The sequence below is a fragment of the Arvicola amphibius genome, chromosome 4 (assembly GCF_903992535.2).
Source record: "Arvicola amphibius chromosome 4, mArvAmp1.2, whole genome shotgun sequence".
Lineage (NCBI taxonomy): Eukaryota > Metazoa > Chordata > Mammalia > Rodentia > Cricetidae > Arvicola > Arvicola amphibius.
The window spans coordinates 70,815,527-70,839,878 of record NC_052050.1 but is presented as its reverse complement, the minus strand read 5'-3'; the positions used below and the strand labels follow the sequence as shown (position 1 = coordinate 70,839,878).

Sequence of the window (24,352 nt, the reverse complement as noted above, 5' to 3'; positions counted from 1 at the left end):
CATAATTATTTAGATAAAAAGCATGAATATAGTCTTAATAAAAAACAGTAGGAATAAATCTATTCATTGAAAAGATTTCTACAATATAATTTTATTTAAAAGACAACAATGGTATGCCATTTAATTTGGGAATTTGGCAGTTATCTCTAAGAAGGTTCATCTTTGCATGTAAGAGGCCTCTAGGTTGTTTCTTGATAGAAGAGTTTTTGCAGTGTTTTGTTTGAACTCCTAGGTTGTTACTCATTGTTTCCTGCTTTTCAAACCAAATAAATTCTGTCTCAGCCTGTTACATACTCACTGTCTTGGTTACGGTTTCTATTGCTGTGAAGAGACACAATGACCACAGCAGCTCATATTTAAAAAAAAAAAAAAAAAACGTTTAATTGAGGTAGCTCACTTACAGTTTTGTAGATTCAGTCCATTATCTCATGATGAGGAGCATGGCAGCATGAAGGCCTACATGGTGCTGACTACATCTTGACCAGAAGGCAGTAGGAAGTCAACTGACGTCATACTGTGTGGTGCCCTGAGTATAGGAAGCCTCCAAGCCCATCCCCCACAGTGACACATTTCCTCCATCAAAGAAAACCACACCTCCTGGTAGTACCACTCCCTTTGGAGGCCATTTTCTTTCAAACTACCACATTCATCATCAGAAAAATATGACAATGATTTATGTCTGGCTTACAGATCTCCATTTATAGTTGTCCCTGCTTTTTCTATTTTGTTCTAATCTCTAACTCATGTCTAAGAGTTTATCACAGGACTGGGGGAGTTTGCTTGCCTTATAACTGGAGTCCAGATCCCTAGAACCCATGTAAAAGCTGGACACAGTAACACAGCCATTTGTAATACCTCTACCAGGAGATGGCAGGCAGAAATAGAATCACCAGAAACTGATGGACCAGATAACCTGGTGTAGGCAGCAGTGAACAGGAGAAGCCTTGTCTTGAACAAGGTAAAAGAGTGAGGAGCAGCATCCAAGCTAGTGCTCAAACCTCCACGTTTTGTGCCATGTCCTGCGTGTTTGCACTCCTGTATACTGATATGCACACACGCAGTTTTTAAAAGTTTATCGCAGACTTCAAACTTGCCACTTTAGTTGTAAAATCAAAATAGGTTTGTAGCATCTCTAAATTTGTGAAAAGAATTTGACATGTACAATTACAGTGTTGGAGTTTGAATCCTATATCTAGTTGTATTTGCAAGCTTGTGAGTTTGGACAAGTAAGTCTTTAAAATATATCTTCACTTGTTAAACACCTGAAAAGTGTCTCTCTGCTTTATCTACCCATCAGAGTGAGTGTGAAATTTATTAACATATAATTTTTTAAGTTATACAAATTTTGTGCCTGTATTGACAAGTACCTCTTAAAAAATTATGAAGCAAATGTATTTATTCCTTTAAGTTTAAGGCTGGTATTTGTTTTGTTTCCAAGCATATTTTCTTCATCCCGAAAGCAGCATTAGGTAGGACTTCTGTGGCTAAACAGGTCCTACACAACACAGCTGGCCAGGGTGAACGCAATGCTGTGAGGAAGCATATAGGAGTAGGAGAGCCCAGGGAGAGGACCTGGTTGATACCACTCGAAATTTGGTTATAGAGAGGTAAGTAAGTATTTCAGCCTTGTGATCTAGAGCAGAAGAAAGCCTGTTAACCTCTGAGAAACACTGTTTAGTAGAATGCATTTTTGTATGATCATCTGAAGCCCTCTGGCTCCCATCCTTTCAAGGAGGCATTCTTGACAGGATGTTTAAAACTGTGACCTCTTCTAACCCCTGCTCCCCAGTTCTCTTTTATACACACTAGCAACACCTTGCTCTCCATCTCACTGACATGGTGGTAGGCTCCAACCCTCCCCAGATACCTTCTCGTTTAAGGACCTTGTGTCAGATTACTTCTGGTGCAACTGTCATAAAGATACTAATGCCAGGACGCCCTCCTTCCCCTAAACCTGTAACTGGGATTCTTAAGGGAAGGTGCAGCAGTGCATGATGAGCCTGCATTTGCTCTTATATCATCTCTGTCAGCCCTTCACTTCAGTAATGTCGGACCAATGCTTCTCATTGCTACATGTTTGAAGATAAGCTAACAGACTGACAGAGAAGAACAAAGAAACAAGTGCCTGCCCTTGTGAAGTTACAGTCCAAGGCCCGTCATCTTCAGGAACCTTCTTTGTTATGAGGCCCTTTTCTTACTTGGTTGACAATAAGGAAAAGATCTAAGTCTCTCTAAGTTGAGATTTTGTGTCTTTCCTTCCTGTTCCCTGTAACGGTCAGTATGCTCTGAACAGAGTAACATGTTGTTTTGATTCCATTGAGCTGTTTGGTTTTGATATTGAGCTTTCTTTTCATATTGCTTAAAATAGACCTTAAAATTTCACATTTTAAGTGAAGAGCTGTGTTTTCTTGCCTTGGCCGTGCTCCAGAGCTGATGTGTTCGCCTCATGAATGCCCTTAATCTGGTGGCTGAAGGACGTCTTCCCGATGCAGAGTCTCCAGTATCAGTAACAGGAAAGACGTTCAATATGTGGTTTTACTTTAGCTCCAGTTAGCAGAATGAGTTCTTTGTTGTGTAACCAGCGGATGTGTGTGGTAGTGTAAGGGAATTACGGGCTCTTGGATAGTAGAAATAGAACACATTTGTCTAAAAACTAAGACTGAGTATACTGGTTTTAGATTTTTATATAAATTTTACTGCTGTTCTTTAGTAGTTGAAATCTCCGTCTAGACCTGTATGTCTTAAGCAATATGTAGACATTCTTAACCAAGTAATAGTGTTACAGCTTTTTAATCCATGTCACTCAGCAATAGCAATCCTACATTCTCTGACTCCTGAACAGCAGCTGGCTGGCTCTTGTCATTTTTCCATGAGTTCTTAACTCACTTAGCTCTCTACTTAGCAATGAGTAGAGAATATACTTCATAAAAAGCAAAACTGACTTTGAATATAAAAACATACTTTACAAAATTAGTTTAGAACAGCCACAAACACACTGCAAAAAATGCCTTTACATATCAATAATTTGAATGAGTAAGAATATAGTCATGTTGCTGTTTTATCATTTAAAGAGTTTTTTGGGTTTTGGTTGTATTTGTTCATTTAGCCTCTTATTGAATATGGGTTTAATTACCTCATAAAAGATTGAGCCTGCAGTTTTAATTGTACTGCATGGCAGACAGAATTTAAATTGTGTGTTCAGTTTTATATGTGATTCCAGTATTGTTTCTGTATTTTCTATGTAGTACATATTTTTTAAAACATTAAAAAAAAAAAGCTGTGCCATGTGTGGTGGCACACACTTTTAATCTCATCACTGAAGAGAAGAGGCAGAGGCAGGTGGATCTCTGAGTTCAAATCCAGCCTGGTCTACATAGTGAGTTCCAGAACAGCAGGGCTATATAAGGACCCTGTCTCAACCTCCCACCCTGTCAGAAAGTTAAAATTGAGTCTAAAGTTGACACAGTGAAACAATAGGGTTTTTTCCAAGGTCTATTTGTGTGTGTGTGTGTGTGTGTGTGTGTGTGTGTGTGTGTAAAAGTATGGGTCACACCTGAGCTGATGCTGGTGGAGGCAAAAGAGGGCCAGATGTCCTGAAGCTGAAGTTCCCGGTAGAAATGAATACTGAGAGTTGAACTTGGGTTCTCTGGAAGAGCAGCTTTTAACTGCTGAGCCATCTTTCCCCTGAAACAGTAATTTAAAACAAAAAATAGTAGCTTCAAAAAATAAATGTAATGAACCCATTTAAAAACTTTCCCATGGGTTTTTAACTTTTCCTTAATTTTACATATCTTGAGTGGATGGAGAAGCCCTTCTACCTCGTGGGTATTTGAGTATGACCTGTTATACTTACTTTCTTGTTTGAGCCCATCATTGACTTATTTTTTTGTCTGTCTTGTGCCTATCTTTTCCCACTGGCCACAAAAGAGGAAGAAGATAAGATAATATTAAGATTCTGCATAGGTTTGGGATTCTAGTTTATAAGTAGATTTTGTGGAGGTGAGGATATGGCCTAGTAGGTAAAGTGCCTATTATGCAAGCAATGGAAACTGAGTTCAGATCCCCAACACCCATGTAAAACAGCCAGGTGCTATGATTGACTGCACTAGGGATATAGAGACAGGCAGATCCCTGGAGCTTATTGGCCGGTCAGCCTAACCAGATTGGTGAGTCCCAGATACAAAAGTAAAAGTAGCAGTGAGAAAGCTCAGCAGGTGAAGCACTTACCGCACAAGGTGAGCCTGTCATGGCCTGAATTCAACCTTCAGAACCCACATAAAGGCGGGAAAAGGAGAGAACCAACTCCATGGAGTTGCCCTCTAACCTCCCCATGTGCAGTGACATGGATGCCCCCAAATTATAATAAAGTAAAATGTAAAGAAGTTTTTAAAAAGTAAAGAGCGATAGCAAAAGACAACCAGTATCAACTTTTGGTCTCCACACATATATGCACACATGCATATATCCTCATAAACACATGCATGTACACCCCTACATCTACACACAAAATAGAAATCCATTTCACAGGTTACAGATTAGAAAACACTAAGAAATAAATAGAGTTCTGGTGGTTGGTGTAAAAGTTAACATGTAAGCCACTCTCCTCCATCTTAAATCATCCCTACTTGGAACGCCTGACTGTGTGCTTAACCAATTATTTTAAAAGTATTTTATAAGAAAGTTGTAACAAAACATAACTGTAAGTGTCTCACTTGAAAAGGACACAATACTACAGACATAGACTCTTGGAACACAGATAACAAATAATAAGGTATTTATTAAGTTGACATGCAGATTGACTTATTAAAAATCAATAACAAAAGTTTGTGGAGAATATGGCTTAAGAACGAGTTCGAGTGAAGAAATCCTGGGACCTTTAATTTCATTATTGGCCAATGTGTGCCAGGTTACTAAGAAAACACCTGGTTGTGTCCTTGTGAACATTTTCCAAATGAGGAGGCGGTAGCCTTACCCTGCTCTTGATATTAGAAGCATTATATTCATTTTTTAGCATTTGATTTTAGCAAGAAACTTAAAATACTGCTGTCTGGAAAAGACTCAGAAAAACTATAAACAGTCTCTCCTAATGAGCAGGCTTGGAATTTGAATGTTGAAATGAACAATGTTAGTAACTTATTTTAATCTATGACTACATACTCATATAAAAGGTAAAAAAAAATGGAAATTTCATGACAAATGGAGTATTTACCTGGTCTCAAAGTGCTTCCTCACAGAATATTTACTGATGACACAAGGGGAAAGGGTAGCTTCATGGTGCAAATGTCTGGAGAACATCGCTTTCACAGATGATCAGGGTAAACATTGGTAATGGATGGATCAAAACTACACCATCTGGTAGTGAAAAGCACACACCATGCGTGATCTGGACCTAGCTGTGAGGAAACACCCTCAAGGTCATCAACATCAAAGAAAGACTGAGTGACTGTTTGAAAATAACAGTATCTTTAAAAACCCTGATTGGGGGGGGGGGGCTGGAGAGATGTCTCAGAGGTTAAGAGCACTGTTTGCTCTTCCGGAGGTCCTGAGTTCAATTCCCAGCAACCACATGGTGGCTCACAACCATCTGAAATCTGGCTGCAGGCATACATGGAGGCTGAATACTGTGTACATAATAAATAAATTAAAAAAAAAAAACCCTGATGGGTAAGTGCTTTGAACAACTCTGATCTACACTGCTATAAAGGGATATTATTGGGGATATTGGAGAGACATGAAAATAATTCTGAAATGAGATGATATGGAATCCATTTGTATCCATTCAGAATCAATGTTAATTTGAAGGGGTTGTTTCCTTCTCTCTTTCTTCCCCACTTCTGTTTCCCCTCCCCTCTCACATGTGTGCATGCGTGTGTGTGTGCATGGTGGTAGAGGGAATGTATACTATATATCTGGGATAATGAAGTAAGATGTCAGGCCAGCAGCTCACCTTCAAAGGTTCTAGGGTTTAAATAAATAGGTACTTTTATTTGGGGGGGCGGGGGGAGCTTGGTTTTTTGTTTGTTTTGTTTTCAAGACAAGGTTTCTCTGCGTAACAGCCCAGGCTGTCCTGGAACTTGCTCTGTAGACCAGGCTGGCCTCACTCCTGCCTCTGCCTCCAGAGTACTGGGATTAAAGGCGTGTGCCACCACTACCTGGCTGATACTTCCAACTTTTCTGAAAGTTAAGAATTTTTTTAAATTAGCGAGTTGGAAAATACATAAATGAAAATTACATTGCGATTCCTTATCACCCCCATCCGAAACTTAACAAATAACAAGGCTGGTGAGGCTTCTGGGGGAGGTAGGGTGGCAGGGAACCTTTGAGTAACCATTGGGGAAGCAAATTGTTCTAACCACTGTGGAATCAGCATGGAAGGTCCTCAAAATCCAAAACTAGGACTCCTATCTGATCCAGCTGTACCACTCCTGTGGATGGGTCTGAGACATACAAGTCAGCATGTGACTGCAGCAGCAGTCACAGTAGTCAGAGACAGGACCAGATGAAGGGGTGGACAATGTGGTGGATATACCACCACATTATTGTTTTGCTTTGTTTTAAGACAGGGTCTGTAACTTACATAGCCCTTGCTGGCCTGGAACTCGGGCGGCAATTTGGGGGGTTCCTATAGGGAGAGAAAGCCAGAAGTGGGGCTCCAGGGAAGAAGTTTTTGAATAGTTGAAAAACTATTGTGTGGAAAGTAGATTTTCTTTGATTCTGGAACACAGTTTGAAATTGGATCTATTGACATGGTCTTCCCTTCACTATGTGAAGTGTTGTACCGTAGCAGTTGGATGAGATGTAATTTACTCTGTCTGCTTTGTCTAAGGACAGAGCCAAGAGCTATGGAGATATTTAGTTATGGATGGGCATTTGGAAGTCTTTATTTGGGCAAAGAAGATTTTCTTTATACTTCAACTACCTGTGGTTAAAACTGGTTGCCTTGAAAAGGCTGATATTTGTAGGCTTCCTATAATCTATTGAATGTAACCACTCCAAAATCTTTCGGCCAGAAACTAAGATGTATATGGATCTTTGTTCCTACCATCTCTTGGTTTTTATGACACAAAAAGACCCAGACCAAGATTACTAAGTGAGCTGACAAAGTCAAGAGGTAGTGTGAGAAGAAAAGTTGGCATTTAAGTACTTGTCTTAGACAAGGTTACTATTGCTGTGATGAAGCACCATGACCAAAAACAACTTGGAGAGGAATATTCTTATTTTGCTCCCACTTCCACAACACTGTTCATCATTGAAGGAAGGCAGGACAGGAACTCAAACAGGCAAGAACCTGGAGGCAGGAGCTGATGCAGAGGCCTTGGAGGGGAGCTGCTTATTGGCTGGCTCCTCTTGATTTGTTCAACCTCCTTTCTTATAGAACCCAGGACCATCAACCAAATGGGCTGGACACTTGTTGATATAAAGCTAGCCAGCACTGTATATTGTCTCTTAGCTTTACTTGTGTGAGATTGAAGAATTTCTTTTCAGAAGGGTAAAGGAGCATGGGCTTTTGGAAGATAACCTAGTCCAGTATCATAGTCAATCATCAATGACCATGGCCTTACTTGGTAGCAGCCACATTTGACTCCCCTCCAGTTTTCAGTTGGTGCTGTGAGATTTTGTGGGTTTGGGTGGATGGTGCTGATGTTGTCATAACTCCACTGCAGCTGCTTTCATGCCTGTGTACTTCGATGACAAAACTGTATTTTCCAGTGTCATGATACCCACGGTCCCTCTTTGCCATAGTATACTGCTTGTCCCTTACATCACACATCTTGACTCTCAGCTACTTATCCACTCATAGTTCTGATATAATCCTGAGCAACATCAGGTGAACATCTTAATCTAAATTTCTTCTAGTCCTTCAACCATTCATTTCTTCAGCAATCTGATCCCATAGCTGTTCTCCTGGTTCTTCCCACATCACTGATCTGTCGATCTCAAGTCTCAAACTCAGTATCCTGCTTTCTGATCACTGCCTCTGCCTATTCTTCCCTCTCCTTTCATTTTGTTCTCTTGGAATTTCTAGTTTTTTAAGCACATTCTCCATCTTTTCCTAGTTTTTCTCCTGACTCCTCTATGCTATTCTCCTTAAACAAACCACTACTAGTCACTTTTAAGTTTTCTTTAAAATTGTATGTATACATTTATGTATGTATGTGCACTACATGTGTTCTTGGTGTCCTCGGAGGCCATAAAAGGGTTAGGTTTCCTGGAACTGGAGTTAGACATCTGTGAGCCACAGTGTGTGTACTGGGAACCAAACCTGGGTCCTGTTAAAAGCTGATACATCTCTCCAGCCCCACAATCAGTTGCTTTGACCAGCAATTTCATCAGGGCAAAGACCACCCAAATATGGCTCACCAGATACACTGAACCATTTGGTTCCCCAGATTCCTTGAGTATTAGGCTGAGGAATTTGGACTTCAATTTTATAGGGAGGGAACAGCAAAGACATTTGAACAGAAGAATGACAGGACAAATCCTGTGTTTTAAGAAACTAATAACAAGGCCAGGTGGTGGTGGCACACGCCTTTGAGTTCGAGGTCAACCTGGTCTACAAGAGCTAGTTCTATGACAGGCTCCAAAAGTTACAGAGAAACCCTATCTCGAAAAAACCAGAGAGAGAGAGAGAGAGAGAGAGAGAGAGAGAGAGAGAGAGAGAGAGAGAGAGAGAGAGAGAGAGAGAGAGAGAGACTAGTAACATATCTCAGCAAGAAATATATAATTGAAACAACCATCCCTTGAATTTATCAAAATTACCACTTATGCTCTCCTCTAATGCTGGAGAAAATCTACTGTCTCAGGCTTACTGAGCAAGTGCTCTGCCAAAGAACTACACCCTTGCTGTGATGGTTTGAATGAGAATGTGCACTCATGGGTTCATACTATTTGGGAAGAATTAGGATTGTGGCCTTCTTGGAGGAGGTGTCTCATTGGGAGAGGGCTTTGAGGTTTAAAACACTTGCACATTCCCAGTGTGTTCTCTGTCTCCTATGCATGGACCAAGATGTGGACTCTCAGCTGTTCCTGCCATCACACGTTTGCTCTGCCGTCATGAGCTCTAACCCTCTGAAGCCATGAGCCCAGTTTTAAAAGCTTTCTTTTCTAAGTCAGTTTGGTCATGATGTTTTGATAGAGCAATAGAAGAGTAACTAAGATGACTGCCAAACATGAAAAAAAGAAAAAAACTACATACACTGTTAAAGACTTAAGCCAGTAGAACCATCTGTGAACAGACTAGACTAATATAGGGGAAGCAAGATGGGTTTTGACTGTCTCTTGACAGATGAACAGTGTGCTGTATGTATAGAGTTATACCTGTCATTTCAGTAGCTATTCTAGAACTTTGAGGTGATTTTTAAATCTCTTTCATTTAGCTTGTGGTGTTCTGATTAACATGGGAAAGGTCACTGGGTTCTATAAGACTAATTCTAGTAGTTACCAGTAACTACCCAGTTATAATGGTGTTACTGAAGGAACTTACTATGAGAGTGAGCTTCTGTAAGGGGAAGTTTCCTGAAATTGTCTGAGTTTGAAACTCCTTAGAGCTTTGCATGGTGACTTGGACTTAACAGATTCAACTGTTGGCCTGTTTTAAATGGGATCTTACACAGAGATGGTATTTTCTAGAAAGCAAGTAAGGCTGTAGCAGGAGAGTAGTGTTAGTCTGCAGGTAGCTGAGTGCCTCCTGAGTGAGTAGAGAACAGTTGAAAAGGGAATGGAGTCCTACATTCTGTAGTAGGATTTTGAGTTCCCCCTTTTACTTTCTATGAATAGCAACCGATAACTCATTAGCTATAGCATTTGTTACCACCTGTCATGAAATTTGCAGTCAGTAACTATAGAAAAGAGAAACTATGTTCTAAAGAGTTATACAACTTGCTCAGATTTGAATCTTAGAACTTCTTATACCAGAGTCCAAAGGAGGGTAGTTCGATGTTTCTAATTTGGCACCTCAAAGTTGATTTTTATTGTAGGCATAATTATGGAAGTATTATATGTTTCCATTTATCCTTTTTTCTCATTGGAATATAGAATATCTGGTAGTCAGGTGCTCTATTTTTCAGAAAGACAGAAGGCTCAGTAACTCTATGGCCATTGGTGGTAGTAGCTTTTGTGGTCCTGGGAATTGAACTAGCGTATTACACATGCTGCACTTTCCTCTGCAGCTGAGCTGTGTCCCCAGCACCTTTAAATTTACTTACCAATTATTTATTGATGTTTTTGCAAAAGGACTTTTCTCTGTAGTTCAGGCTATCCTGGAACTCAGTGTAATCCTCCTACCTCAGTTTCTCCATGCAGAGATTATAAACATGTGCCACCAGCTGATTATGCTGTGACTGTTTTATTACCATTGGTTAATAAAGAAGCTGCTTTAGCCTATGGCAGGGCAGAATAGAGCTGGGCAGGAAAACTAAACTGAATGCAGAGAGAAAGAAGGCAGAATCAGGGAGATGCCATGTAGCTGCTGAAGGAGAAGAGTGCTGGAACCTTACCAGTAACCACAGCCTCATGGTGATACATAGGTTAATAGAAATGGGTTAATTTAAGATGTAAGAGCTAGCTAGAAATATGCCTGAGCTATATGTCAAACAGTGTTGAAATTAATGTAGTTTTTGTGTGATTATTCGGGTCTGGGCAGCTGAGAACAAAAGAGCAGTCTCCCTTTACACCCAGCTTCTTTTTAACTACTTTATTACTGCTTATGGAGACAGTCTTGTGTATCCAGGCTGGCCTCATAACAGGTGTAGCTAAGAATGACCTTGAGCTTCTGACCCTTCTATCTCCTGAGTACTGGGGTTACAAACATGAACCATCATGCCTGATTTTTGTATGGTACTAGGAATCAAACCCTGGGCTTTGTGTATGCTAGGCAAGCACTCCACCAGCTAAGCCACACCTTAACCCTCCTTTTTTATTTTATTTTAAGACAATGTCTTATTAAGTCAACCAAGTTTCCCTTGAACTTGCTAGCCTCTTGCCTCGGCCTCCTGAGGAGCTATGACTACAAGTGTACAACCCCATTCTCAACTTCCTTCTGTGTTTACATGGGAGTAGGGAAAATGAATAGAAAATATTGTAAAAGGCTCTGAGGACAGAATCACTTCTGGAGATTAGAAAATAACAGTTTGGTAGATGTCATTATAGTAATTATTTCATCAGTAGATTGAGTAAAAGCTTTTTGAGGTTCTGGCTATTCACAGAATCAGAAAGTATCACTCTACAGATTGTTAATTAATAGAAATACATTTATTTATAATAAAATCTGGCAGTTACTAGTTATTCAAGCCATAAAGTTTGCCATCAGTAATAAAAGTAAAACCACTATTTGCTTCCTGAGGTGATTCCCTGGAGAGGGAGGGAGGAAAGGAAGGAGGAATTACCTCATAACTCTCATACCAACAATAAAAGGACATCCATCAGGAACTGATCAAATGAGCCCAAATAGAAAGGCATTTTCAAAATATCTGCCTTAGACTCTTCAGAAAGACAGTACCAGGCAGCTTGGTGATTCACACCTGTAGTCCCATTGCTAGAGGTGGAAACAGGAGTTTCACAACCTCGGCGGGAGTATCATGGCCATGAGGTGGTCTTCAGCTGTAGCAGGTTTTGAGACCGCCTTGGACTACATAAGGAAGGCATTGTCTTGAAAAAGAAAAATAGGACTGGCGAGACCCAAAAACACTTCCCACCAAGCCTAGCAACCTAAGTTTTGTCCCTTGGGATCCACTTAGTAGAAGGAGAGAACTAACTCCTACAAGTTTTCCTCTCACCCCAGATGCATCATGGCACATTCACACACACAAATACAATGAATAAATAAAATCTATATATTTTTAAGTCAGTTTAATGAACAGTGAACTAAAATAATTAAGAAACTAAGACCAAAGGAAACTATAATGAGACAAGATACCCAGGTATGGTATACACAGCCTTTGTTTGAATTATTAGACTGAATCAGAATATTTGAATATAAAGTATATTAGACACTATATTATTTTATCAGAAGTAATTTTAGTAGAATTAGTTAATTGTGAGCATCTGAAATAACCTTGTTTTAGCAGATATTGCTGAATTATTAAAGATTAAAATGTCTTGTTGGTTGTAATCTACTCTCAATTTGTCCAGCCAAAAGAAATAGATGTAGAAAGGCTAAAGTGTTTCCTGTTTGCAAACCTAAACAAAGGATACATAAATGTTCCCATAGTGTTGAAACTGTTTCTTATAGTACGGGGGCTGGGGAGATGGCTCAGCAGTTAAGAATACTGGCTGATCTTCCAGAAGACTAGCACCCACATGGCAGCTCACAACTGTCTGTAACTCTAGTTCTAGCCACCCTCACACAGACATACATACAAGCAAAATACAATACATATAGAATAAAAATAATAAAATGTGAAGAAAAAAGAAAAATTCTCAGAATAAAAAGGGGAAGAAAAGAAATGCTAATTCAAATAGCCACACTAACATACTAAAAGAATAAATTGGAGGGCTGGAGAGATGGCCTAGTAGTTAAGAGTGCTTGCTGCTCTCCCAGAGGACCGGAGTTCAATTCCCAGAACCTATATCGGGCAGCACAGAAACACCTGTAACTCTAACACCAGGGAATCCAATACAGTCTTCTTGGCTCCACAGGAACCAGCATACACATGACACAAATATACAAACATATACATAAATATAAAATTAAGTAATTAAAAAAGTAAAATGAAGAAAGTTTCTTTAAGTAACTAAAAGTAAGGATCATAATAGTCTCATTTCATTGTCACCTATAAGAAATTAATACGATCTGTGGAGGTTTGACTTAGAAAGTCCTCCATAGGCACATATATTTAAGCACTTGGCCTCTGGCCGGTGGTGCTATTTAGGGATATTTTGGAGGTGTGGCTTTGTTGGAGGAGGTATTTGTGGAGGCCAGCTTTGAGAGTTTAAAGACTCCCAACTTTACTGTTGCTCTCTCAGCTTACTGCTTGCAGGTCAAGATATGAGGCTGGAGAGATGACTCAGAAGCTCAGAGCACATTCTACTCTTGGAGAGACCTGAGTTAGGTTCCCAGCACCCACATCAGGTCTCTCACAACTGCTTGTGACTCCAGCTCCAGGGGATCTGATGACCTTTTCTGGCCTCTTCAGGCAACTGCAACTTACAAACAAACCCACAGACATAAACACATACTTGAAATTAAATTAACAATTTTTTAAAAAGAAGGTTGAGCTCTTAGCATCCAGTTCCTGCTGTCATACTTACTGTTTGCTACCATGTTTCCCTGTTATGGCGGACTCTTTCCCTCTGGTCTATAAACCAAGTAAGCCCTTCCTTCTGTAAATTGCCTTGGTCATGGTGTTTTATCACAGTAAGAAAAGTAACACATAGGTACCTGATTGTTAAAATGCACGGAATTCCAAAGCTTTGTCTTGGTGTTGCAGAACATAGGCATAGTGATGGACGTAACAAATGTTTTATGTCTGCTTAACTGCTTTTGTCTTTCTAGTTAATGAATCCTTCTTTCCTACCAACCACTGGTATTCTAATTCTGATTTAATCCTGAGTGTTAAAATTTCTCTGTCATCATCCCTTCTGAATCTGGATCAATACTCCCAAGATCTTTTTTTGTTTTGTGTTTAAGGTTTACTTACCCTTTTTTGTATATGTGTGTGTACCTGCATGAGTCTGTGTGCACCTTGTATGCAAGAGCTCTTGAAGGCCAGAAGAGTGTCAGTTCCCCTTAGAATTGGAATTTCAGTGGTTATGAGCTGCCATGTGGGTGCTGGGCACCAAACCCTATCCTCTGCGAGAACAATCAGTGCTCTTAACCATTGAGTCATCTCTTTAGCCTCCATCCCCAAATGTTTAAGTGTCTGAGCCCTCTTAGATTCTTTGAGCCCAGCTCAGCTGCAAGTGTTGGAGAGAAGGGGTCTGCAGTGTACTGTATTAGCATCTGTAGCAGATCACTGCCTTCACTAGTATCTGAGGGTGCGGCTGGGACTTTTCATTTGATCTTTTTCAGTCTCCTTTGCCAGCCCTCCCCAGTCTCTTCCTTGTGCTAGGATAATAAGGCTATCCCAAGATTCAGTGACTCTTGCCCTCCTGAGGGTTGGTGCACTTTTCATGTTAGTTAACATCAGGTAATTTTATCGCTTAAGAAGTGAAAGAAAAATAAAAATTAAAAGACATGAAAGAAAACCTTGATCGTGGTATGTGCTTGGTGAATATTGACTGGTGTTGAACTAATTAAATGTTTCTTTCCCAAACAGCTCTTCTGTTGAGAATAGTTGACTCGTCCATTTAGTGTTCGCTTAAATGAAATTACTGGACTGGTTCCTTTGGCTACCTGTGCAGCTCTCCCCACTACTTTTCCAGCTTGAGTCTTCAAGAGGGAACCTCAGAACTGATTTCTAAAACCAATTGTACTTGGTGTGATTATAAAGCAATGAGACTGATTGTCATATGTCGTTTGTGGGATCCGTCTCAGTTACTTTATAGCCATACCTGGTATTCTACACCACAGATTATGCCTGTTGATCAACATTGTAAAAGCACAAAGGTTTTTAGATGGAAATTTAAACTGGTTTAGCATTATTTTATGATTTTTTTTCTTTAGCTTATTGACCAGCGGCAGGTATTAATAATGCTAACTTTAATTTTGCAGCTTTGTTTTTGTTTATAGTTTTTAAGTAAAAAAAACTGATAAACTACTGCTCTGATAAAATGACTAAAACAGTTTTAAATACAATACTACACAAATATATATTCCATTGTATTTTTCTTAAAACTTTTGTTATTGAGTTTCTGTTACATATTATCTTGACTGCTAAACATAACAAAGCATATAAAACCAAATAAATGTCTTTAATATTTGTCAAAGAAGCCTTCAAAAGGTCAAATTTTGATGTATTCTGCTTGTTTTTAGGAGGTATTTTATTTTTAGATATATAACCTTTCTTCGTATTCATGTAAGTGGTTATAATTTTCTTTTTTCCCAAAATAAATGGGAAGCCTAGCTCCGGTCTTTTTCTGGGTTCTTTGGAAAAGATATATTATAAAAGTTGCATGCTGTGGTCAGGTAGTGGTGGTGCACACTTTTAATCCCAGCACTCTGGAGGCAGAGGAAGGTGGATCTCTGTGAGTTTTGAGGCCAACCTGGTCTACAGAGTTCCAGGACAGCCAGGCTATTATACAGAGAAACCCTGTTTTTTGTCTTGGGGTGGCGGGGGGAGTTGCATGTTGTGACACTTAACTTTCCCTTAAGAAAGGACAGCTGCTGACAGTTGCATGTGGTAGAGAAGCTTCCCCTGCCTCCTTCAATAAAGTAGAAAACTATTCCTTACTAGAGGACAAAAGGGATAGTGGCCTGTGCTATCCTGGGGAGTGGTTGCTTGCTTTGACTTATTTCTGCCCCCTGGAACCATATAAGAATAGGGCTTAGAAAAACAAATGAACCATCCTTGTAATTAATTTACATAATTTGTGCCTGTGGGCAGACCTCTGAACAGCTATTAGAAGCTGAAGCTTTGGGTTCCATTCTGGTACTAGTCCAGAAATTTGAAACTTGGACCTGCCTAGAGGACTTGAGTGCACTGCACATGGTTAGACGTGATGGGAGACTGAGACAGAATATTCAAGTTTGAGGCCAGCCTGGGCAACATGAGATGCTGTCTCCAAATTGTGTAGTGAAAATCTTGAGTTTGAGATCCAAACAGGCTATGGAAGGAGCTTGATTCCAGTTAGCTCTAGACAGAAAACCAAGGTTAGTTTCAAATGTTACCCGTAAAAGATGTCATTTGGTGCTGTGAGTCACTGTAGCCAAGCATGTGTCCCTGTTCTGCACACAGTTTTTGCTCAGCAATGCATATTAGAATGACTAGTGAGAACCACCTATCTATGCCATAAGTGACGGCATTTTTCTCAAGATCTTTTATACTGTAACCCATCCTGATTAAGTCACAGATGGCTGGCTTCATGTTTCTCAGTGCAGCTGTAAGGCAGGTCATGCATTAGTAAGACTGCAGTGTTTATGCCTCACCTGCTCTTCTGGAGTACTGCTTTTGTTCCCACTCCTGTGAGTATGCACACCTGCAGCCTCATGTCAGCTGAACAGTAGAATCTGCAAACCTTTCTCTTTAGCAGAAGTTGCATTAATTCTCCAGGGAACATATATGTATATTAATTTGATGTCTATGAATTTCAGCTGTCACTTGAGTCTATGTGTTTGTTTTACATTACAGGCACGGGAGATATTATTGCTGTCATGATAACAGAATTGAGGGGTAAAGATATTTTGAGTTATCTGGAGAAAAACATCTCTGTACAAATGACAATAGCTGTTGGAACTCGAATGCCGCCAAAGAACTTCAGCCGTGGCTCTCTAGTCTTCGTGTCAATATCCTTTATTGTTTTGATGATTATTTCTTCAGCGTGGCTCATATTCTACTTCATTCAGAAGATCAGGTACACAAATGCTCGCGACAGGAACCAGGTGAGCTAACCAGTACTCTAAATAGCCATAATCCGTGAGGATGCTTCTTTATATAATGTATTTAAAACAAAATCAATAACAAAAATATGTCAGGGTGGTGGTACACACCTGTAATCCCTGCACTCAGGAGTTTGAGGCCAGCTGGGCCACACAGTGAGTTTCAGGCCAGTCTGAGCTAAACTCCATTTCAGTTTTTAAAAAAAAAAAAGAAGAAGAAGAAGAATAAAAATGTTTTACATAAACACAGTATAGTTATCAAAGTCAGAAAACAAACTTTTTTAGATACATTTCTTAACCTATAGGCTCTCTCAAATTCTCCAGCACTGCTCAGATGTGTCCTTGATAGCAAAGAAAATCCCAGGTTGCTTAGGTAAGAATGTAGGTTACGTTTGATTGTGCTGTCTTTTTACTCTGTTTCCGGATGCTGGCATCTCAGAAGAGCACAGGTCGGGTGTTTTGTACTTGTCAGTGTTTCACGGTTCCATCCAGGCTGTCTGCATTTTGTCAGCATCACCAGCTCTTTTTCAGCTTTAGGGTAATGGCAGCCCTGCTCTGATCTGTCAGAAGCAGTAGAGACCCACTTCCCCAGTCATGGCATCTTGCCTAACTGTAGGAATGTCACAGCACAGGTGCACTGCTGTTACCGACTCCACTAATGTCTGCAGGGCTGTCCTGTTTGGTTTGTGTTCATGCATGTGCATGTGTGTGCTTCTGTTCAACTCCATCACATGCAGATGCATGAACTCAGCCACAGTCAAGCCATAAAGAAAAGGTCATCAGCTGTCTCATAGCCAGAGACTCCTCCTTCCCCTAACCCTTCACCACCACTAACCTGTTCCCCATCTCTGGTGTTGTCATTTCAAGAATGTTGTATAGCCAAGTGGTAGTGGTGTGTGCACTTGGAAGTTGCATTTGGGAGACAGAGGCAGGTGGATTTCAGTAAGTTCAAGGCCTACCTAGTCTACAGAGAACTAGTTCCAGGACAGCCAGAGCTATACAAAGAAACCCTATCTTGAAAAAAAAAAAATGATGTATAGACTTTACCTGGAGAGCTGGGTTTCTTCATCTTTACTCAGCATAGTTCCAGGAAGTCCTTACAAACTGTATTCATCAGTAGCTCTTTTTTTATTGGTAAGTAGTACTCTATGGTGTGGATGTACTATAATTTACTTAGCCATTCACTCATTGAAGGATACCTGAATTATTTTCAGTTTGGGGGTGTTATAAAATAGCTATGAATATTCATGTACAGGTTTTTATCTGTCCATGAGTTTTTATTTCCTTGCAATAAAAAGAAGTTTGGAACACAATGTAAGTAAATGTTTATTTTTTTTTCTTGTTGGTTTTTCTTTTGTTGGTAGCCCTGGCTGTTCTGAAACTCACTCTGTAGACCAGGCTGGCCTCCAATTCACAGAGATCCGCCTGCCTCTGCCTTCTTAGTTCAGGGATTAAAGATGTGTGCCAATACTGCCTGGTGGTTAGTTTAATATTTAAAAAAAAAATGTCCTTTCCAAAGTGGCTTCATTATTTTACATTCCTGCCAGTAGTGTATGACTAGTTCAGTTCCTCCATGTCTTAACAGTATTTGGTGTACGTTTCTTTTGCTATTATAATGTGCATTTCTCCAGTGGTCATAACTGAACATCTTGCATGCATGTATGTGTGTTCTGTGTAAGCATATTGTGCATATGTGTTGAAGCCAGAGGTCAGAATTGAGTGTGCTGGGGTTACAGATGTGTCCCACTGCACCCAGGCTTTGGATGCTGAAATGCAGATGCAGGTCCTCATGTTTACATAGCCGACACTGTGCTGGCAGCCATCACCCCACCCTGATCATTTTTTCAAGTGCTTCAGTGAAATGGCCGCTTAAATCTCCTGCCCATTTTTTCCCTGAATTGTCTTTTACTTTTGAGGGGTAGTGTTTTTTTGATATTTTATTTATTTGTGTTTTATATGTTTGCTCAGATGCATGTCTGTGAACTACATGGATACAATGCCCAAGGAGACCAGAGAGGGTGTCAGATTCTCTGGGACTGGTGTTACAGGCAGTTGTGAACCACATGGGTGCTAGGAATCAAACTGAAGTTTTCTTTTTATTTATTTATTTATTTAGTTAGTTAGTTAGATTTTTAAAAATTTCCGCCTCCTCCCCGCCTCCCATTTACCTCCCCGTCCCCCCTCCACTCCCCATCCTGTCCAAAGAGCAGTAAGGGTTCCCTGCTCTGTGGGAAGTCCAAGTTCCTCCCCCATCCGTCCAGGTCCAGGAAGGTGAGCATCCAAACAGGCTAGGCCCCCCCCAAAGCCAGTATGTGTAGCAGAATCCTGCTACACAAACTGAAGTTTTCTACAAGAGCAGCCAGTGCTCTTAACCACTGAGCCATCTCCAGATCCTTGCTGTTGAGATTTTAAACTCTCTGTATTGTAGATATGCTATTGCTGACAGGCATGTGCTTTGCAGGTGCTTTCTTCCTCATCAGCAGTTTGTCTATTCAGCTACTTTAACAGTCTTGGAAAACAAATGGTTGGGGGTTTTCTAATTTTGATAAGGTTTAATTTGTGAATTTTCGCTTGAAATTGTACTTTTGGTATCAATTGTAAAAAGATCTTTGTCTCACAAAGATTTCCTCCTTTCCTCTAAATGTTTAAAGTATTTATTACATTTTAGAGTCAAGTCTACAGTTCATTTGTCTGAAGCGTTTTTTTTTTCTAATGTAAGTATCTTGTGCTATAAATTTCTGTCAGCACTTCTAAGGAAGTGCTAAAGCTACATCTCTGCCTCACAGGTTCTGACATGTGCTTACATTCAGTTCTGTATTCTCCTGCCTCTGGCCCCGAGTGCTGGGATGGCGGCCATGCACCAGCACACCCAGCCTTCTTCTTCAACCTGTGTATTAAGAAGTGCTTCATTTCCGGTTGTTTGGGGAATCTCCTGTGAATGATACCTATTTGCTTGCGTTATGATCAGAGAAATACTGTTTTCAGTTCTTTTCTAATTCTTAGATTGGTTATGACCCTAGGTGTGGTTAATCATGGTGCTTAATGTATGCAGAAGAACATGTGTGTTCTGCCGTTTGTGGCGTGTGCTAGAGGTGTGAGGTCAGCGCACTTGCTTCTTTGAGCAGCTAGGTCTGGGAGATCACCTTCCCACTGAGTGCAAGAAGGGCCATGTTGGGGGGACTAAAATAGAGCAGACAATGCTCTGGAGGTTTTCTGACATAAGTCTCCTCTTTTCAAGATATTTTGGTTAGGACAAACAGGCTTTTCTTGACTTAGGCCATTCTGGGCTGAAGACTTCTGCAGCACATTGTTGGGAATCGGTGGGGCTGGGTAGTAAGGGAGCCCAGAGAGCTCAGCACCCAGTGTCCATTTAAGGCCAAGGCCCTTGGCAGCCCTTCCTCTTTCCTTGGAATGGTAGTATATGCTAGCTTTAAAAAAAAATTGAAGATTTGAGTTTATTATTATTAAATACCTTATGAATTATAAATATCATTAAATGCCATATGGAACACCAAAAGGTAAGATAATCAGGAGTTCTTCTGAAAACATTTTAATCAGGAAGCCGATGATAATGTGAGAGCTGAATGGGGCTTATCCAGAGGGCTTTGAGATGCTCGTGGTTGTCCTAGGAGCCTGGTGTCTGATGATCGTGCATTAATTAGCACCCTCGGTGGGGCCTGTATGTAATGAAGGAGTAAAAAATTCACCATCTGGCACAGGCCACAAAGGGCGCTTGTTTCTTAGCATTTGTTGCGGTTCCCTTCATAGCGTCCCTCTCCAGACGATACTTGAGTGGAAAGTGATGTTCTGACCTTTTTTCCTCCTTCCATTTTCCCTAAGGTTGAGAAATGCTTGATGAAATTTTTATGTGGCTTAAAAAGCTTAGCTTATTAAAGTTTAATGTGAAGGTGGCAGCAGCTCAATTGGTTGGATCCTTAGGCTATTAAAAAAAAGAAGACGAAAAGACTGGGGGAAAAAAGAAGCCTGAACTATTAGCAAGAAAAAAAAAAGCTGAGTTGAAAGGAAAACTGAGATTTTCCTCACAAAATTCTGTCTTGATGCTGTACTTACTATGTAACATGCTACTCAGGAGACCACACTTCCAACATGGGCTAGTAAGTTTTACTGTAGATTATTTTACATGTAGTATGAAAACCATACTAGTTCACGTTTGAGTTTATTGCTAAGTCTGTAGTGTGTCTTCCTGAAAAACTGCCAAAATACTTAAATATTGTGTGGCTAATAATAACAAGGTAGATTTAGACCTATTTACTGTGTGTACGTACACACACAGCACACCCTACTACGTGCATGTGGAGGTCAGAGGACAACTGTCAGGAGTTGGTTCTCTCCTCTACCATGAGTTCTAGGGATTGAACTCATATTGTCAGGCTTGTACAACAAGCACCTTTATCCACTAACTCACGAGCCCAGCTTAGACCTTTGAAACATTGAGTGGGAGTTATTTTACACCAAACAGTAATGTCTGGTTCTTTTATATTGAAAAAGTTCATGACGATTTTGAGAGTTGTAAAATTTTCCTTTTTGTTTTGTTTTTTTTGTTTTTCGAGACCAGGCTGGTCTCAAACACTCAGAGAGATCCACCTGCCTCTGCCTCCCGAGTGCTGGGATTACAAGTATGTACCACCATTGTCCAGTGAGAGTTGTAAATTTTTAAAGCAATTCCATGATTAATATTGTATCATTGTATTAAACCTTTAGTCACTGTGACAGAATAGCTGATACAAACAAGGGAAGAGGAAGATTTTTGGCTCACTGTTTCAGAGGTTTAAGTCCATGGTCACCAGGTTCCGTGGCCTTTAGGCCTGTGACAGAGAAGAAACATGGAGGAAGAGCCTCGCAGGGAAAAGCTACTCACATCATGGCAACCAGGAAACAAAGAGGAGAGACGGGGCATGGACAAGATACACTTCAAGTGTGTGTGGTGCTATACATGCTTAGAGACTGAAAAAGCAGATACTCAAGGTTATCCTTGTTTATATAGTGAGTTTGAGACCAGCCTGGGCTATGCGAGACTTTATCCGAAAGAAGAGAAAAAAATAGATACCCTTCAACTCCTAGGGGCCTGCTTCCTCCAGTTAGGCCCTGCCTCCTACAATCTCACCATCCCCGAATAGTCTGCTCAGATTCCATTCCATCAGTGAACTGTGTGGACAACTGTTGAGACCAGAGCCTTAGTCACCTCATCCTCTGTGGAGATGCATTATAGGCACCCAGCAGTGTGCAACAGTCATTTCCTAGGCATCTCAGTCCACTCACGTTGTCAGAATTAAACAGCAGTCTTTACTCCTAAAGCAGTCAAATTTTATTTCTAAAGCAGTAAAATAAAATTATTTTAATGTTGAAGAATAAGCTAGATATAATTTTTCACAAGCTAACAGCCTCCTAAGTTTAAAATAACGTCTTAGGAAATTTTCTTTGAAGATGCATATAAATTATAAAGTATTTAAACTTGTAAATACTTTAATATTTCTTGCTTTAATATGTATATGCATGAGGTAGTGATGTTTGAGCTGAATATCATTTCAAAGAATGAGAAAGACTTCATCAGACATACTGAAGGGAAATTTCAGGCAAGTGTGCAACTGTAGGTTTCTCTCCTGCCCTCTAGTTTCCAAATAATCACTCAGAGGCTTATATTAATTATAAATGTTTGGCTGATGACCCAGACTTATTACTAGCTAGTTGTTATATTTAAATTAACCCATATTTCTCATCTGTATTCTACCATGTGTTTCATGGCTTGTTAACCTTATTTTTTACATGTCTTGCTTCCTCCGTGACTGGCTGGCATCTCCCAGACTCCTCCCTTCTCCTGTATCTCTGCTTGGATTTCCCTCCTGGCTCTCTCCTGCCTTGTCATAGACCAAAGTAGTTTTATTTATCAACCAATATAAGAGAGAAACACATATAGCATACAGAAAGACATTTCCCTCAGCATTTCCCTCTTTCTGTCTAATCAAAAAGGAAGCTTTTTACTTTAACATAGTAAAATTACATATAACAAAACAGCAAGCAAGAATCAGTTACAATATCCAGTCTATTGTATTTGACAAAATTAAAGAAAATACTCTATCATCTCTTCTATGTTTGTGAGTCTGAAATTTCATATCTATCTTTTATTGTGACTAAGGAAAACTATAATTATAACTACCTAGTCTTCAACTCCATCAAAGACCCCAGAGGATATATTACCTGAATAAACAGGAAGTGTGCATTTTAAGCAACTTCCAAAACTCTAGGAATGACAAAGACATCTGCCTGCCTGGACAGTCACCCAAAGTTTTTCTATAACATTGGGGCATCCATCTTCAGCCTACAGGCCTAGAATATCTAGCAGACTTTTCAGTGAAGCAGGAAATGTGAAAGACTGTCTTACCTGTATTAACAAAGTTCACCAGTCACTTTTCTCTGTGTCCTGCAGAATGTCTGGCAGTTTCTTCTGAGAAGCTGGAACCTGAAGGACCATCCCACCTTGTTTTTGCAAAGTTTAGCAGTCACTTTTTTATGGGTCCTGAATGTCCAGTTTATACAGCATACTGTCAAGCAGTTCAGGAAAGAATAGTTTCTTGCCCAAATGGCTAACCTTGTAATACTGAAAGTAAACTCCATAATTAATTTCTTTGATGCCCATCATCCTCTTTGAAGTAATTAGTGCTGCCTAGAGCAAACATGTCTCACTGTCAAGAAAAGTCTAAGTTCTTTTTCTGTTTGTTTTGGTTTTTGTTTGTTTTTATTTTTTATTTTTTGTGGATTTTTTTTTTAGTCTAAGTTCTTAAAACATTTTAAATGCCATATTCTGTAAGTCTTTGAAGTGTTTGAAGATTACTTAACTGAAATATATTTTTGTATACCTAACATATGCCTATAAATTTGACTATTATAGATGACTATTAATCTGTATTTTTAATTATATATTATATTTTTAAATTAGCTGCATAAACATAATACCTTAAAAGGACTATACATACAGTATAACAAAATTGACCTTAAATTTATATCAATAAATTAAAATCCATATCAGTTAAAATATTTTGAGGTTAACAGTTGTTTTTTGAATAAAAGTAGATTCAATAATCTACCCTTTTCTCCCATCATAACCACATCATACATTTCTACATCATGTCTTCCTTTCTTCTTTCAAAAAGAGATTGACTATGATCAATAACAATGTATAACTAACCCCTTTGAATGAAAACAAACATTTATAAACAATATTTTGGGAATTTGGGCATAGTTCTCTAGACTACTTCCTGCTGCTTGGTGTTGCTGATCTTATGGGAATCCTGAGAAAATTAGATAGAATGGCCAAGCCCTGGGAGACCAGTTATAGCCTTTGTTGATAGATAATCACCTGTAAAGGTTCGGGAAGTCTCCCTTATCAAAATGGTCCATCTTAACCCGGGACAAATCCTGTTTTGTTTCCTGTGAAAACAAAAGCAAAACCAGTTCTCCAAAGCAATGCATCTTTTAAGGTCCATTTTACAAATAAATTTTTCTGTTCTAAAGTTAAGACATTTTTAAAATACTTAGATTCGTATATTTTATCAATCTCTCTTTCAATCCCATGTCTCCCAGCAGCTGTTTCTTGCCCGTCAGCCATCAAAAAATGTAAAAACACAGCAACATACTGGATTCAGACTCCCTGTGTATTTTCCATCTCTATGTGACTTATCTTTTGTTATTTTATTTCTCTATTTAAAGACTTTATTATTTTTGAACTATTTATTCCTTTCTATAACTGTCAATACCCTTTTATTTCTTTCTTAAACCTGTGCACATTATAAAACATATTGGAACCTTTTTAGAGGTTTTACAGTCTGGACCTCTTTTACTGTGTATCTTTTAGCCTTTTTT

At 39.5% G+C, this 24,352-nt stretch overlaps 1 protein-coding gene across 5 annotated transcripts in view; it reads left to right on the top strand.

Annotated features, from left to right (window-relative positions):
• Rnf130 (ring finger protein 130) overlaps nt 1-24,352 on the top strand; it is a 100,765-nt gene that overhangs the window by 33,442 nt on the left and 42,971 nt on the right. For all 5 annotated transcript variants that reach the window (XM_038326526.2, XM_038326528.2, XM_038326527.2 and 2 more), the window contains exon 3: nt 16,227-16,477. In XM_038326526.2, the coding sequence (XP_038182454.1) occupies nt 16,227-16,477 (251 nt within the window). The remainder of the gene's footprint in view (nt 1-16,226; nt 16,478-24,352) is intronic.